The 15,223-nt window shown below is 44.0% G+C and overlaps 1 protein-coding gene across 4 annotated transcripts; it reads left to right on the top strand.

Annotated features, from left to right (window-relative positions):
- Positions 1 to 1,482: 1,482 nt before the first annotated feature.
- TLDC1 (TBC/LysM-associated domain containing 1) lies at positions 1,483 to 14,890 on the top strand. 4 transcript variants are annotated; one of them, XM_019535953.1, is made up of 8 exons: positions 1,483 to 1,553; positions 4,399 to 4,589; positions 6,807 to 7,037; positions 7,703 to 7,847; positions 8,473 to 8,910; positions 10,966 to 11,084; positions 12,227 to 12,406; positions 13,511 to 14,890. In XM_019535953.1, exons 2-8 carry the CDS (start codon positions 4,422 to 4,424, stop codon positions 13,628 to 13,630), a joined length of 1,401 nt encoding a protein of 466 aa, XP_019391498.1. In that variant the 5' UTR covers positions 1,483 to 1,553; positions 4,399 to 4,421; the 3' UTR covers positions 13,631 to 14,890. The 4 variants fall into 4 exon arrangements, with proteins under 4 accessions (XP_019391498.1, XP_019391497.1, XP_019391496.1 ...); XM_019535952.1 differs by lacking the exon at positions 1,483 to 1,553 and adding an exon at positions 1,595 to 1,683; XM_019535951.1 differs by lacking the exon at positions 1,483 to 1,553 and adding an exon at positions 4,145 to 4,252.
- Positions 14,891 to 15,223: the final 333 nt, after the last annotated feature.

The following is a 15,223-nucleotide window of genomic DNA, read 5'->3' as shown; positions in this document are numbered from 1 at the left end:
TGAAAAAACACCAATGACCCAGACTTAATAATGCAAGAAATAAATGGGAGCTCTGCTGATGGTTCTGGCCCAGAAGTAGACAAGCACCATCCCTGGTTTGAAACTGGGAAGTTGCAATGAGCCGTTTTGCATCTCTCGGTTTACTCAGGTAATAACATTCTCATAAATCTTTAAGATCGCAGATCCAAGGAACATCCCGCCCCTCGCAGCACTGTCCTCCTGACCGTGCTTTTGCCTTTCTGCACATTTATAGCTTTTATTTTGCAGTCAGCAAACTGGCAGAGTAAGCATCGCTTGGCCCATGTGTAAACAGCTGCTTAACCCTTTCACTGTGCTTCCTCAAAACATCCAAAGCAGTAGGTCTTACCCAATTTTAGACTTCAGGCATCTCTCAATTGGCTCAAGGGCCTCCCTTGGAAAATAGAAGCTCTTCATTTTCACTCTTTTTTTTTTTACTACAGAAAAATAATAAAGCAATTCTTCTTTTGCCAAGAGCTGAGAAAGCCCACAGCAGGGCATGTGTTTAACACTATGGGTTCCTATCTGAAATCTCTGGGTGAATCATATGCGCCCATCTAACAGTGCAGCCCACTTGAAAGGATCTCAAAGCACCCCAGGGTGCAACAACACCCTGGTTCATAGAAATCACGAAAGCAGGGCTGGAAGGGAGAGGTCATCTAGTCCCACCCGCTGCCTGAGGCAGGATCATCCCTCTCCAAGCCATCCTATACAAATTCATCATCTAAATGCTTCATAAAACTACTGTCAACACAAGATACAATGCCCTAACCTGCCACAGGTAATCCAGGGGGATCGTGCATGGCAGCCAACGTCCTGCTTCTAGAAAATCTTGTTACTATCCACTCAAGAGACACCAAGCAGAGGAGGAAAGCAACCCCCCCACCCCAGTCCGTACCAGTCTGACCATGGGGTGCAATTCCTTTCTGACCCCAAATATGGCATCATCTGTGAGCGCAGGGGCAAGGCCCTCTAGCCGGGAACCTCTGGCTTTGGTCCCGGCAGGAGCATTGGCACAGCCCAGTCCCCGTCCCCAGCCAACACCCCCGAGGGAGGCTTACACCCCCCTGACATGCAGCAGAAAGAGGGGACGGGGGCAACCAGGAAGGCCCCAAAACCTGGGAAATCCCCATAGCAAAACACAGCAATTATATGGTGTGTTTGGGGGGGGGGTGCAGCCCCTTACAGCAATTATATGGTTTTTGGGGGGTACAGCCCCTCAGGGCAATTATGTGGTGTCTTGGGGGGAGAAAAGCCCCCTCCCATGGAGACTCCCCATCGCATCCCAGCACTACAAAGCTCAGAACTCGAGGCAGGGAGCAATGCGCACGCGCACGGCCTCGAGCGGGGGGGGGGGTACCCACCTTCTTGATGACGCAAACAAAACGCGCCCGCTCCGTATCGCACCCCCACCCCGTACAGCCCCGCCCTCCTTTAACGTCATCACGCACCTCCTAGTCGTACCGCCCAGCTATACACTCGGCTCGCCTCCTGCCTGCGCCACCTTCCTATTGGCGGAGCGGCCTGTCTGTCAGGTCTCTCCGCGTGAGGGGCGGGGCCGGCCGGCCAGCCGGGCGAGGGGTGGGGGCGGGGTCGCTCTGAGCTGCAGCCGGCGGCGGGGAACCAGCGAGAGCGGCGGGTCCGCTGGGGCCGCGCGCAAGGGCGGTGAGTCACGGGAGGGGGCGTGGCCTCATGAATATTAAAGACAAGGGCGGGGAGGTGCTGGTTGCTTGGCCCCAGGGCTATTAACGAGAGGTGGGCGTGGTCCGAGACTGGCCTCATGCGTATTAACGATAAGGGCATGATAACCAAGCAGTAACGTTGATATTCATGAGATGGGCGTGGTCACCCGCCAAGGAGCGTCATCGGTATTCATGAGATGGGCGTGGTTACCCGCCAAGGAGCATCATTGCTATTCATAGTCGCGAGGAAATGGGCGTGACCAAATAGCCTCATTCATAATAATGAAAGGTGGGCGTGGCCATGTGCCGCAAATCAGCAGTGCCACTGCTCATGCATATTGATTAATAGTAATAACCAGGCAGTTCATATTGTTACCATATGCATTCACTGTAGTTCTAAATATTAATGAGGGGGCATGTCTCTTTCCACCTATTAATTAGATGCTGGTTATTCCTGTTTATGGCCTGCTGCTGGCCATTGATGTCACATGGCCTGGGTGACAGGGAGGGGTCATGAATATGCATGAGCAGGAATGAGTTAATATTCATGTCCGTGCAAGCTAAGGGCGGGTCACATGTTTGCCTGGGGGTGGCATTGCTGGCTTCTCCTAGCCGGCATTGGGGATGAGGACCCCAACCACTGGCTCTGGACCAGTCCTCAGGCCCTCGACCAGACCCCCATGGTCGTGACCGAGCTTCCGGGGCAGCCGCTTGCCCCACCAGGGCTCGGTCCGGCTGGCAGCCGACACAGGATCGCGGCCAAGCTGGGACCCGGCAGTGCTGGGGACACCAGCAAGTCCTGGCCTGGGCGTTAATCTGGCTATGCCCCGAAGCAGCTCCATGCCTTGCTGTGTACCTACCAGCATGGCTGGGGCCGGTCTCCATGGAAACCCCGTCTCCTGTGGTATCACCCTGCAGCTGCTGCTGCTGTGTCCTCCCTGGAAACCAGCCCCAGTCATGCTGGCAGGGGCTGCTGGGAAACGGAGGCTGGCTGGCGGCTGGATCTACCATGTCGCCCCCCCGGGAACAGATGAGAGGCAGGAAGCTGGCCCTGCTGGGGTCCTCCTAGCTGGAGCCTCCTTCCTGGTCAGGCGGCTCACCAGCTTAAGGACTTACTGACCAGGAGGTCCCAGGACTTGGGGCTACGAAGAGAAATCCAGTCTGGCATGGGCTGGGCTTCAGTTCGCATCTCCCTGTGGCATGGCCATGGCGCTCGTAGGGATTTGGGGGAGGCAGGGAAGGAAGGGTTAAGCTCTCCGGTTAAACTGATTTCAACACATTCTGACTTTCTCTGATGGCAGATTTGTCCATCTCGGGGTGAAAAGGGCAGGAGATGGAAGCTGATTCCAAACCACCAGGGAAAGCAGGAAATGTTGGCAAACTTTAAAAGAAAAAAAAACCAGGGAGGAGAGGCACCACTTGCCAACCAAAGGAGTGCAGTTTATTCACTATCAATACAATAGAAAGGAAGTGGGAGTTCGTGTAATCTTTAACTAAACCACGCAGGGTGCGATTCTCTGCTGGTTGAGACACGCTCAGCCCCAAGCGCAGTGGAGGAACAGGAAAGGTGGCTTTACACTGCCTGCTCTGAGTCACTCCGCTGGTACTGTTTGTCTGGCTGTGAAGACGTCCCCACACGCACCTCAAGGGCCGTGGAGGCAGCTGAGCACAGTGTACTCCACCTACGTGCACTACTGGATCGTACTCTACCTACGTGCACTGCTGGATCAGTGACATATTTGTTTAACACCATAAACACAACAGTGGTCCCTGCTTGTTACTGATAGTTTCTGTTGTAGCTATCCGCATATCACTGAAGTACACAAGTTGTGTAAGTGCCCAGTATCTTTCAGCCTCACTGTCTGCTTCATGACATCTTTGCTAACTAGACAGAAATGGTGACGAGGAAGAGCTGTCAGAGGGTTGCTGTTAGAAACCTTGACACAGATCTGAGCTAGTCACTTTTATAGCTCTTATCTCCCCTCATTTCCAAAGCTTCTACTAGCAGCTATCAGACTGACTCATTTTTAGTAAATTGTGGACAGTCTGCAATTCAGTTGCAATTTACTGAAAATGACAGGGACGAGTCTCATCCTAGAAGCCTTGAAAATTTGGTGCACAGATTCGGTGTATAGAAAAAGTTTTCACCTGTTCTGCATTATTGACTCCTTGCCTATGGCAGGTACAATTTTGCTCCTAAGTGCTATTGGCAGAGGTTGGCTTCAGTCCATCAGAAAGAAACGTCAGAAAGAAACAACCTAATTGGTTTGCCTCTCCTGATGTATTCCAACTGACATTTTTACATTAACTCTGTATAAACTAATTTAGTTGTCAGATCTTATCGGTTTTTCCATTTGATAAGCCTTAAGTGATGAGTGTGTTGGTAGAAAGGGCGAGCGTAGTGTGTGTGGTTTAAAAAACACATTAGGTGTTTTAATACTATTTGATGTTTATATTGTTTCCTTTGAGTGCATTCAATCTCTGTTTTTGCTGTACTTGCAGTACTTTGTATGTAATTAAATTATTTCAACTTGCAAAATTTGTGCCTGTAGGTCAGGAATTCTTTCTTTTATCACCAAGGTGTGGGTGTGTTTTGGGGGTAGGGGAGGAAGGGGGGATTGGTTCTCCCTTCCTCCCCTCTAAATCAATCTTTTCATGCTTTTTTTTGTCTTTTTTCTCTCTCTTTTTTCCATCGCAGGACTCCATCACCTTTCTGGAAAGATGGGCAACACAGAAAGCAGCTCCTATCAGAATCATCTTTCCAGGTTTCTTCCTGAAGAACAGACAGATATTGATAAAGTATTTGATACCTTATCTGGGGTGGATGGTCCAGCAGGAGTAAAGAATGAAAAAACCACCAGAAAATTTGTGACTCTGGCAAAGCTAAAGGCAAGAACAATCCATCAATCGTGATATGTCTGTAATGTAACGTGTAGAATATTACTTTAGAGGAGAAATGCATACTTGTGGACAGTTAATTATGGACATTATTACATTTTAATATCACGTTAAATATGTCTGTATGGAGAAGGAGGTTCAGAAAGGGATTAGATTTATGGAGCACAGGTCCATCAGGGACTATTAAATACAATAATTAGGCATGTAGCCCCGGTATGATGGATTGAATAACTCTACTCATGCCCTGTTTCTAATATAGTTCTTTTAAATCATCTGTTGTTTGCCCCATCAGATAAGATACTGGGTCAGCATGGGCCCCTTATTTGACACGGTTTGGAATTTGTAGGCTCTTATAATTTTTCTTTTACAGTTTAAGGTTAACTGTCACTGTTTTTGTACTCATTATCTTTTGAATTGCACTCAACAGAATAAACAACACGAATTCCAATTATGAACTAACTCAAATATGCAAATATCTTTTGTCAAAACCCTCCAAGGGAGAGAATATTGCAGTTCCCCAGAATTGATGATGTGTTGTAATTTACAGAAATTCTTGGCAAGTTGTAACATAATTAGATTCGTGTTTGCTCATATCGTTCTCTTTCAACCGTACCCATAGTCACTAATCTTCACACTTGGCCAGAAGAGAGAGAATTTAATTTTGCTTGATGAAGCCAAGGCTGTATGTTTTACCTCATTAACATATATTCCAAACTGATTTGCTTTGCACTGATTTTGTAATCAAGAAAAGAGGGGGAAATAATTTTTTTTGTAATCCTTGACAACTTGAGTGGGACAGGAGGCAAATATGTAAGTTATGACAATACAAAGAGCATATTTTTATATAAGCTTCACATGCTACAGGATCATTGAAATAAAGTTGAAGGAAAGCAGCAACATGGTGAAGGGCCAGATATTTAAAGCATTTAGGTATCTAACTCATAAATCAATGAGATCTTTAAATATCTAGCACCTGGTAGCCTGAAGACCTAGGTTCCCTTCTTGTCTTTGACACTAACTTGCTGTGGCCTTGGACAATCACATTTCTTCAGTTTCTCCTGTCACCCTTAGTCTCTCTCTCCCGTCTATTTAGATTAGAAAGGCCAGCTTTTTTTATTAAAGCTATTTATATTCTTAAAGATGCAGGTAGGGACCTAGGGAGATTTAGAAAAGCTCCCATCTGCCTGAATCCCTTTAAAATCTCCCATGGTACAAGAGCTTTTGCTCTCTTTGGGAGCTCCAGCTGTTGCCCTGAAACAAATAATAAGTTGCTGACTGAGGGGTGTAATATAACTCTTGCTATTTTGGATCTGTTCAGGAGAACAATGACCGCTGTCATTTTAGTGTCGTTAGTTCTCTTCAGACCCCGTTTAAAAAGGAAATGTGAAGCCAAAGATAGGTGTTAGTCTCGTGTATGAGCCTGCTAAGCCATCCTGTATCTCCTAGGACAGAACAGTGTAGTTGTAGTGATGACAGAGGGAGATGTGGGATAGTGATGCAGCTCTGAAGTCATCAGGTAAGCTGCTTACAGGAGTTTCCTGCAGCTTGCCTCACTGCAGGCTCCTGTGGTGCTTTCCTAAAGCAGCTCTGCCCTCAATATACTGTCGTGTCTAAGACTTGCTTTCAGTTCTGCTCCCGGTGAAATCAGTGGGCATTTTACAATTGATGTCAGCGGGAATGGGTTAAAGCCATGTGTAATGGCTGCTATGATGCAGCCACAGCATTTTCATTGGCTTCATTAGAAATAAAACTGAACCTATGAAATTTAATCCAACAAAGGGACTTTACTGCCTCTATACCAGTATTTCTGCAAAGGCTTGAGTGAAGTTCCTGCTATTTTGCCTGGTGACCCCTGAGCTGCAAACCTCTGAATCCATGTTTTCTTATGGAGAGCCTTGATTTGTGTCTTTTTAACTCTTCCAAAATTCAGTCCTAACAGAGTTGTTGTAAAACTATCATAGCCTTTACCCGAAAGTCAAACAACAGCTTACTGGAAACCTGGACACTATAACTGGGGATGCTATAAAATGATTGATTAAAGATGGGGATTGTCTTTCTAAGAAGTGATTCAGTACAGGCTTCACACTATTCATATCTATTAGAAGTTGGTCATAACCACTGCACTTAGGCACATATGAGCTTTAATGCTATATAGAATTCTTCTTCTTCCAAGTTCAAACCTGTCCCTCTTGCTTCTTTCCCTGACAGGCCTACACACAGCAAGCGTTACCAGAGCAGATGACTGTCAGATTATTCAATGGAATGAGGAGTGTCAACCTGCCTGGGAAGGCTGCTGGGCCAAGCGAACAGATCGTTAAGGAGCAGTTCGTAATGTTTATGTCATACCTTTTAAAAGGCCTGGCAGATGAGAAGACTGGCATCATAATGGGAATGATCTCTGAGACGGCAGGGCCTGTGACGGGGAAACAGATCCAAGAGGTGAAGGGGAAATTCATTGGCTTTTGTTTAAAACTGGACATTTGTTTGGAGGTAGTGTTTAGAGCACAGCACAGAGAATTAGAATTGGATCTGACTTTGGGGGTATTTTGGGGCCAGGTGTGTGTGGCAGGTGTTACTGTGGACCTTTCCGCTGCTGCCTTCTCTGAGCTGTGCCCATTGGGTAGCCCTCTTGCAAGCCAGTGGCTGGACTTAGAAGAACTCAGTGACTGTTCCTTGTTCATACTGCTCTCCCCAATGCTGGTCTGGAGTGGCTCAATGGGAGGACAGTCAGGAGGGGACAACCCACCTGCTCGCCGGAGAACTGAGCAAAACTGAGCAGAATTCCTCTGCCGCTGCCCCGTTTGGGCTACTTGTAAATGTCACCGCCCTTTATTTCTGTCACAGTTTGCCCATGTATAAGAGCTGTCTCTTACAAAAATGTTGAGAGAGCAGAGGTGTATAAAGCATTTGAGGGAAGGGTGTAATGCAGATGGGCGATACTTCTAACACTTAAGTATAGCAGTAGGTGTCTTGGTCAGTCAAATAACTGCCATCTGCATTGATGGTCGCCCTTGCTGCTAAGCGTGTGGGGTGCTTTGGTGAGGTTCTTGATGATTTTTTTCTTTTAATATGGAGTTTGTAATGGGATCACAATCACCTCTAAGTTCACAGAGCATCTGGTCACTGCTGCAGTCCATGTACTGAACTACAGGAAGGAGCTGAAGGGCTGGGATCTGGAAAAGACTCAAGATGTTGCCAGCGGAGTAAAGACTCTGGCTTCTCAGCTGCTGTCAGAACTGAGACCTGCAGGTGAGCTTGAACATACTGAAGGAGCATGAGGCACAGACCTCACAAAATCCACTCTTTCTGTGGGATCTGTTTCCTTGAGCCATATCTGCCTTGGATTTAAATTAGATCAAAAACCAAAGACTTGAGGATTGAGATCAGATCTGGGACTGTTAATTACCCATACAAGCTGCTTCTTGGAGTTCCAGTGGCTTTTGGCCTTGAAGTCCCAGTTCAGTCCCAATTGCTGATTTACGGCTAAGTTTTGTAAAACATTGTACAACCACCTAGCTCGCATTTTGAAGGGCGTTTTGGGGCATCTGTATCCCTTTACGGTTCTCTTTAAAGCCATTATATTAGACCCCTCACTTCCTACTATCTGTTATGTTATAATAAAGACATCATGGTTCCTTGCCACCTTTTACGCACAGCTACTGGTTGTTTCAAGCTGCTGCCCTTCTTTCCAGGTATATTTAGTTGATCTTGTTGCCAGTTTCAGCTATCTTTTGCTCTGTTAGCATACATTGCTAATAAATTGGAAATACTGATTTTTGGATCTTGGATGGAAAAAAACTTGTTTTCTTAAGGAATTACATAGACTTGAGGCCCAGAGCAGCTTTGCCACTAACTTGTGTTAATATGTATTTAGGTGGAGAGATCGTGGGTGCTGATCTACAGGATGCCACGTGCGATCAAAGTGTTATTGAGGACTGGGTGTTTCGAGTGCCACAGATCTCTACTTTCCTCAGCGTTGTTATCAGGCTGGGGCTCCTTGTTCTTCATTCAGTTCCAGATGAGGCCAAAGACCTCGTCAATTTGGTTCCCAAATGCAAAGGCCTCAAAGGAGAAGGATTTGTTAGTCTCCTTGACATTCCATCCATTATATACATCAACTCCTATCTGCCAACAGAGCTGCAGCACAAATGGAGGCTTCTGTTTTCTTCTAGGCTTCACGGAGAAAGTTTTTCACAGTTATGTGGCCATATTGTAAGTAAGGGCCCCTGCCTACTGGTTATAAAGGACACAGATGGATACATCTTTGGCGGGTTTGCATCCCATTCGTGGGAAGTTAAACCGCAGTTTCAAGGTAAGAATCTTATTTTTCTGCCTAAATCTTATACCGCACAGTAGCTGCACGGGTATGTACCGCTGAAGACTTTACTAGTAGCTTTTGGCTTAAAGACAGAAAGGAACTTTTACAGGGTTCTCAAGTTGCTCCTTTTCTTAGGAATTTTTAATTAAAGTTATCTGCCCCATGGAAGAAAGTAATTTGAACCTGTAATACGTCTCTCTTCTTTTTCATATCCACAGTTGTTCATTTTATTAGCAAGACAAAATCATAATAGAAGAAATTCTTACAAACTAGGGTTTCATCAAACCATTCTTTCACTATTGTTTTCCTTAGACAGTCTTTCTTTACCAGGCAGGCTCGTGCTGTAGCTAGAGTAAACGTAGTTTTCGTAATGAAAGTACAGTTCCAGAGTTGTGGTTCCTTACAGATACCCTTTGATATCCATTTCCTGGACCTGATAATTCCCCAGTGATACTGATAACACATACCATCCTCCTGTAAAATACAGGCATTGCGTGTTTCCTTGTGCTCCAAAGCAAAGTCTCATCTGGGATACCATTAAAAAATAAATGTCTAGGTATTCGTTGCTGTTGCCAGCTCAAAACTATTTGGGGTGATTGCCTAAAGCTTGTTTGTTATTCACTGACAATTTGAAGAGCCTGTGGAATAAACACCCTGGATAGAGTTCCCCCTGAGTTTTTGGACTTACGTGGGTATGATGAAGACACTGTAGCCCTTCAAACTGCAGACTAAATCAAATGTCCAGTAGATGGCAATCTTTTATTTCTGGAGCAACAGTTAGGCAGAATAGTAAAAACAGTACCACTGCATACAGTACAGCTTACTCTGCTACTGTTTGTCAGTGTTTTCAGTTTAAAATTACAGTGGTGCGGAGGTTGTTGACTAAAAACTTTAAGTTACGCTGGCTCAACTGCATTTTCATTGACAAACTTTGGAGCGCTCTTAAACTAAAGCACTGGAAAACATACACAAGGTAGCATTTCAATGTGATTGCTTTGTGTCTAGTATCCCAGTGTTATGACAAGTGGCAGTGCCTAATTGAGTGTATTACTTGGTGCATTTGGGCATGCTAAGGAGAGGAATTAGAAGATTTAAATAGTCAAGTTTTTCATTTGCAAATGCTACTTATCATATGTTCTAGTACATATTTTAATTGCTGAGAAGTTTTGCAAAAGACTTGTAAGGCTTGCATTCAATAAACTGTCATGGCAAGCAGGATAACAGAATCGGATGTTGCAAGAGACACTTTCTAACTTGTGGTTTTAACTCACTAAGCTGGAAACACAAGGTCTAATAATCCTAGTAAAATATTGCAGTGACTCAACATTGCACTGACTCAACAGACAATTTAGGCTGTTGAGAGTTCTTATGTACTAATAAAAACTTCCTGAGACATAGATTGACTCAGTGCATTGCATATGACTAATTTCTAAAATGTTCTTGGCTTTAATTTACCCCTTAGTCTGTATTCTTTGCACAGTAATAAATATATCGTTATATATGTGTGATGACCCCCGTGAAAAGTGAGTAGCAAATACAATATTCAACCATGCTGGGTGGATAATACTTTGTACCATCTTAGCACAGGTATAAGCAACAGCAAGGGCAAAGCATTGGAAAGTAAGGGCCTTGCAAAGCCCTTTTGCACATACACATCTCCCACCAAGCTGAGCTAACTGACATCTGTGCAATTGTAGACAGAAGCAGGATGTGTGTACAGGTCTACTGAACCAATCCAAAGTGAACTGGTTGTATTGGGGGTAGACTAGCTTATCTGTAGTACTGTGACAGCCCTGAGAGACCTCAGATTCCTCCCCCACTGACGGACACGCACTCCTTTTGACTTCAAAGGGGCCTCAAAGGGTGCGACTGAGCACTGTAACTACATGCCTTGCTTACAGTTGAGGTTGGCTCTGCTGCCATGGCAGTACTTGTCTGGATCTATTTAGCTGGGCCTTTTTAAGATCTTCTTACCTACCGTATTTGTATGCAAGTCACGTTCTTGCCTTTCATCTGGTCTCTGATACTTTATCCTCTTGTAATTGGCAGGTGACAACAGATGCTTCTTGTTTTCCATTTTCCCATCTCTTGCCATGTACTTGGACACTGGATACAATGACCACTACATGTACCTGAATCACGGGCAGCAAACTATGCCAAATGGACTCGTAAGTACTAAGCAATGACGCATTGGAAAGTAGAGTCACAGCTGGTATCTTAAAGGGTCTTGTAAATTTGCTTCTGCGATTTTAAGCTCATTTATTTCATGTGCTGTGATTCTCAAGGAAGATTTTCATCTTGGCACTGGTATATTGTCTTGAGACCTTTCATAGATGAACTGTTCATCTTAACGTGTCTTCATCCAATGTAGTATCTGGACAGTGGTAGTAGAATTGGTGCCAATTCACCAGTTTACTTTAGTTAAAAGTTCATGCTAACACACTGAATTAAGTAGCTTAAATTTGTCTTGATATATATCTAACCAAAATGATTATCATTTATGAAGATCAAATTTCTGGAGGAGCTGGGGAGTAAAAACCTACACGCAAGTTGAGAACATGTGCAAATCTGACATCCAGTGCTCTGTATGCTGTCATGCTCGGGCTGTTGGCTGAAAGAGCTGGTTGCCCATCTCTACATCATTTAAAGAGCATTAGAGCCACCAGACCTGAGACACTGAAGATCCAGACAACCTATCTTTAGTGTGATGGCAGTGTCACCCTCCCTGATGGTTTATGTTGGGTTCATACACAGAGCCTCCCAGTTCAAATGGTGCCCAGAGATTTCGCTAGAAATTCCCCATGTCTAGGACCCTACACCGACCTGCCACACCATGGTGGAGTTCACATTTTTGTAAGCAATAAGGGAAATGTTCTGCCATGAAACACATCAGCGTGGTGTCAGCAGTTAGCTCAGAATCACTCATTTCACTCTTGCTTTAGTGAAAGCAACATCAAACTGTACTCACTCATTTTAGGAGAAGGCTTCACATGAGCATCCCCTCACTGAAAAAGGGAACGGGTAGCGGGTGTTAGAATACTCAGTGGGTTAAATTTCTCAAGCAAGGAACAACTGATGTGTTTGCAAAGTACCCCGTTTCTTGTAGCCCTGTTCCAAGGGTGTATGGTACAGATAACATTTGGGTTGCACCCACAGGTGTTTGATTTTTGTACGTCAATTCAGACTTGCTTGAAACACTTCATTTGACAGTTTGGTCATAGGTTGATGAAACTAATGGTTTACAAGTTACCACTTATAGCTCAGTTTCTAATTTTACATATACTTAGTGAGTGTTTCATTTACTTTACAGGGCATGGGTGGGCAGCATGAGTACTTTGGACTCTGGATAGACTGTGACTATGGGAAGGGACACAGCAAAGCAAAATCTAGATGTACCACCTACAACAGTCCTCAGCTGTCAGCTAAGGAAAACTTTACACTGGATGCCATGGAAGTGTGGGCAGTAGGAGAGGTCCCAGAAACTGAAGAGGTAAGTCAATATAATGTCTGAAAACAGCAGCAGGAAATGCTAAAGTAGAAAAAAAACATAGTGTAAAAATCAAGCCAGAAATACTAGAAAGACAATCGAGTGGATAGTGATATACAATGAACGTACTTTATTCAGGTTTTGGAGTAACTAGTGTCTGCTAATGCACAAGCAGCTGTGATGCCAGCATGGTTGCTATGAACTTGTTAGCATGGGATGTCTCATTTCTGATTTGAGCTCTGAGACAGATTGAACTCTGGCAAAATGAATGCAAATGTACAGAACTGCACATGGGATAATACTGAACATGTTTCTGTTGGGGTTTCAGATGTGTTTACTTTTTAGCAGTGGGTTGATGCTTAATTGCAGCAACGTGTTAGTAGTACCCAAGCTTGTGTGTTAGCAGCAGTATTTCATCACAGATATTTTCCATACCACGTCTTCAGGTGTTACTCTGTATAAGAGAATCAGCCCTTTAGATGCAACATAGCCCCAGGCCACCAACACATTGCTGCTAACAAGTGTCAAGTGTATTGTGAAAAATCCTGTCATTTATTTCCAAAGCACTCATTGCCATGACAGCAAAATATTTGCACTTCAGAAGTTGACACTGTAGGTGCCACTTGGAACAGGGAGGCATCAAGGGAAGAAAGGATTACTGTAGCAGGTGTCTCTTCCATTAAACAGTGGGTGCATGGTTGCTATTATACAATGGATGCATGCCTCACAAACAGCAACAGAGCCTGTCTTTTAGGAAAGACTTGTCAGGCTGTGTTTTCATCATCTTTTTCGATGTTCCCATCTGTAGCTGAACTGTTGGGTCAGATTAAACAGTTTGTTCCAGCTGCTTTGTGACCCAAATAAACCATAAATGCTCACCTGGTCCCTTCAGCCAGCTTTATGACTGGCTTGCATTACCAGGGCAGTGCAGAGCTGTTAGCATGTCATGGTGAATCTGTTCTGTTTGTAGACACCTTGCTTGGACAGCACGCACCTTCATTGTAGAAGGCTGGAAAACCAAACAATCAGGTTGTATATGATTGAGGGCCACTGACTTGTGACCTGGCACCATTTACCTTTTAAATTACCCTTGTGATTTTCTTTCAGACAAAGGGTAAGAAGAGTGTCCTTGATGCTGACCCTGAGGCTCAGGCCTTGCTGGAAATGACAGGGAAGAGTCGTCAGAGCGAAGGGTTGCGAACACCGGTGGAAGACGATGATAATTAAAGTGACCTTGTGACTCGGGAAATTCTACCTGATTCGGAGACCTGATTTTTCTCAGACAGGAGATTTTCTCCTCTGTTTCTATCTGCATAATTTCCTGAAACTAGCATGAAGTATGAGTATGTAATATGTAGGTTCTGGAAGATGGCATGACTAGGTTATTTGTGTGGGGAGAGTCAGTATTTTAAATAACTGATTAATCTGTGCTGGTTGTAGCTCTATATAAATTGGATAGCCCTCTTAGTAGGCCCATCTTCTTCTCATCATGTAGAATTAAGAACAAATATTAGCACTGCTGCTTATTGACATGGAATATTAACTGGGACTATATATAGACTGTTCAAAGATGTCAAACAAGCTTCTGATAACTCAGCTGAAAACTTATTTCTGGCAGATGAAATCAGGTCCAGCAGTGTGTTATTTTTTAAACTCTGTACACACAACAGTCCAATTAATCTTTTAGGGAAGATTCACTTAATTTGCTTTGTTACTGTAAATGTTTCAAAATCCAGCTTTTCAATACGTTCTAAGGTACGGGATTTTATGCAGAAATACAGAGCACTGGATATAGTGTTTCTGGCATTACACTGAATTATGTTACACATTTCTTGTTTCAAGTTCTAGTTAATTCATGAGTTGGTATAGAATTTGCCCTGTTGTTTTTAAATTTAGCAAAATGAAAAGGTCAGAGAACCATTCGGCCACACAGGACTCCTAACCAGTTGACCCAGTCCTGTAATCTTTTTACTCAGGAATAACTCCCATTGGGTAGATTGACACATTTCATGGAAAATGACTTCACTGGTGGCCTCATCCATAACTGGAGTGCAGGGTTAGGCCATAAGAAGTGGTAAGTCACAAGCCCTGCACAGATTTCTTGAATGGTTCAAGTTTAACATTGCCTGGAAAAAGAGTTTTTTTCATACTCTGGTTTTAGAAAAACTAACAATCAGGATATATTTTTTAAAAGTACCTTAACTCCCAGTACACCGCTACTTTTCCTTATTTCTCTATTTACTGCACTTGTCTCTGTTGGTGAGTAGCTACAGGCTGTTACACTCAGGGCTTTTTGTATTAGATTCCAGTCCCAGCAACCAGTACATTGGTAGCTTGACTATTGCTGACTTTCCAACTATGTAATTAACTAATTAATAACACCTACTTGCACTGGGGACCATTCCATCCCAGGTAGAGAAACAGGGAAGTGAAATTCAGTATTTGTTCTCATGATTAACACGTATAATTGAGCATGCCTTTTCCTAGTAAAAAAGATGGTTTCAAAGACTCTTCCTATTCCACTGTCTGTTGTCAGAGAGGGGACCTGAATTTTCACTGTTGCCACAACTTAATGCAAATAACATCCTCTAACAGTATATATGTAGATAATTACATATAGGCTTCAGTTAGGCCTAAGATTATCCTGAAAGTATATTCTGATATACCTTTTACCATGGTGCTTGTGTATAGGGTGCTGAAGTAGGCTGTTTCAATTGGCCTGCATTTGTGCCTTCAATGTGTACTGTGAAAAGTAATGGTTCTGGAAAGGGGAATGTGAATGGATCCCTCCAGCTCTTGCTCCTGGTAATCAGCTACACA

The sequence above is a fragment of the Crocodylus porosus genome, unplaced genomic scaffold (assembly GCF_001723895.1).
Source record: "Crocodylus porosus isolate Cpor-Errol unplaced genomic scaffold, CroPor_comp1, whole genome shotgun sequence".
Taxonomy (NCBI): Eukaryota; Metazoa; Chordata; order Crocodylia; family Crocodylidae; genus Crocodylus; species Crocodylus porosus.
This window is presented reverse-complemented; position numbering and strand designations above follow the sequence as displayed.

What these genes read in the sequence shown, in the direction of transcription:
- TLDC1 (XM_019535951.1), top strand. Translation starts at nt 4,147, where the DNA reads ATGTTTATATTGTTTCCTTTGAGTGCATTCAATCTCTGTTTTTGCTGT. An exon ending in AGTTAAACCGCAGTTTCAAG is followed by an intron (nt 8,911 to 10,965) that starts GTAAGAATCTTA and finishes TGTAATTGGCAG; the next exon opens with GTGACAACAGATGCTTCTTG. An exon ending in AGGTCCCAGAAACTGAAGAG is followed by an intron (nt 12,407 to 13,510) that starts GTAAGTCAATAT and finishes ATTTTCTTTCAG; the next exon opens with ACAAAGGGTAAGAAGAGTGT.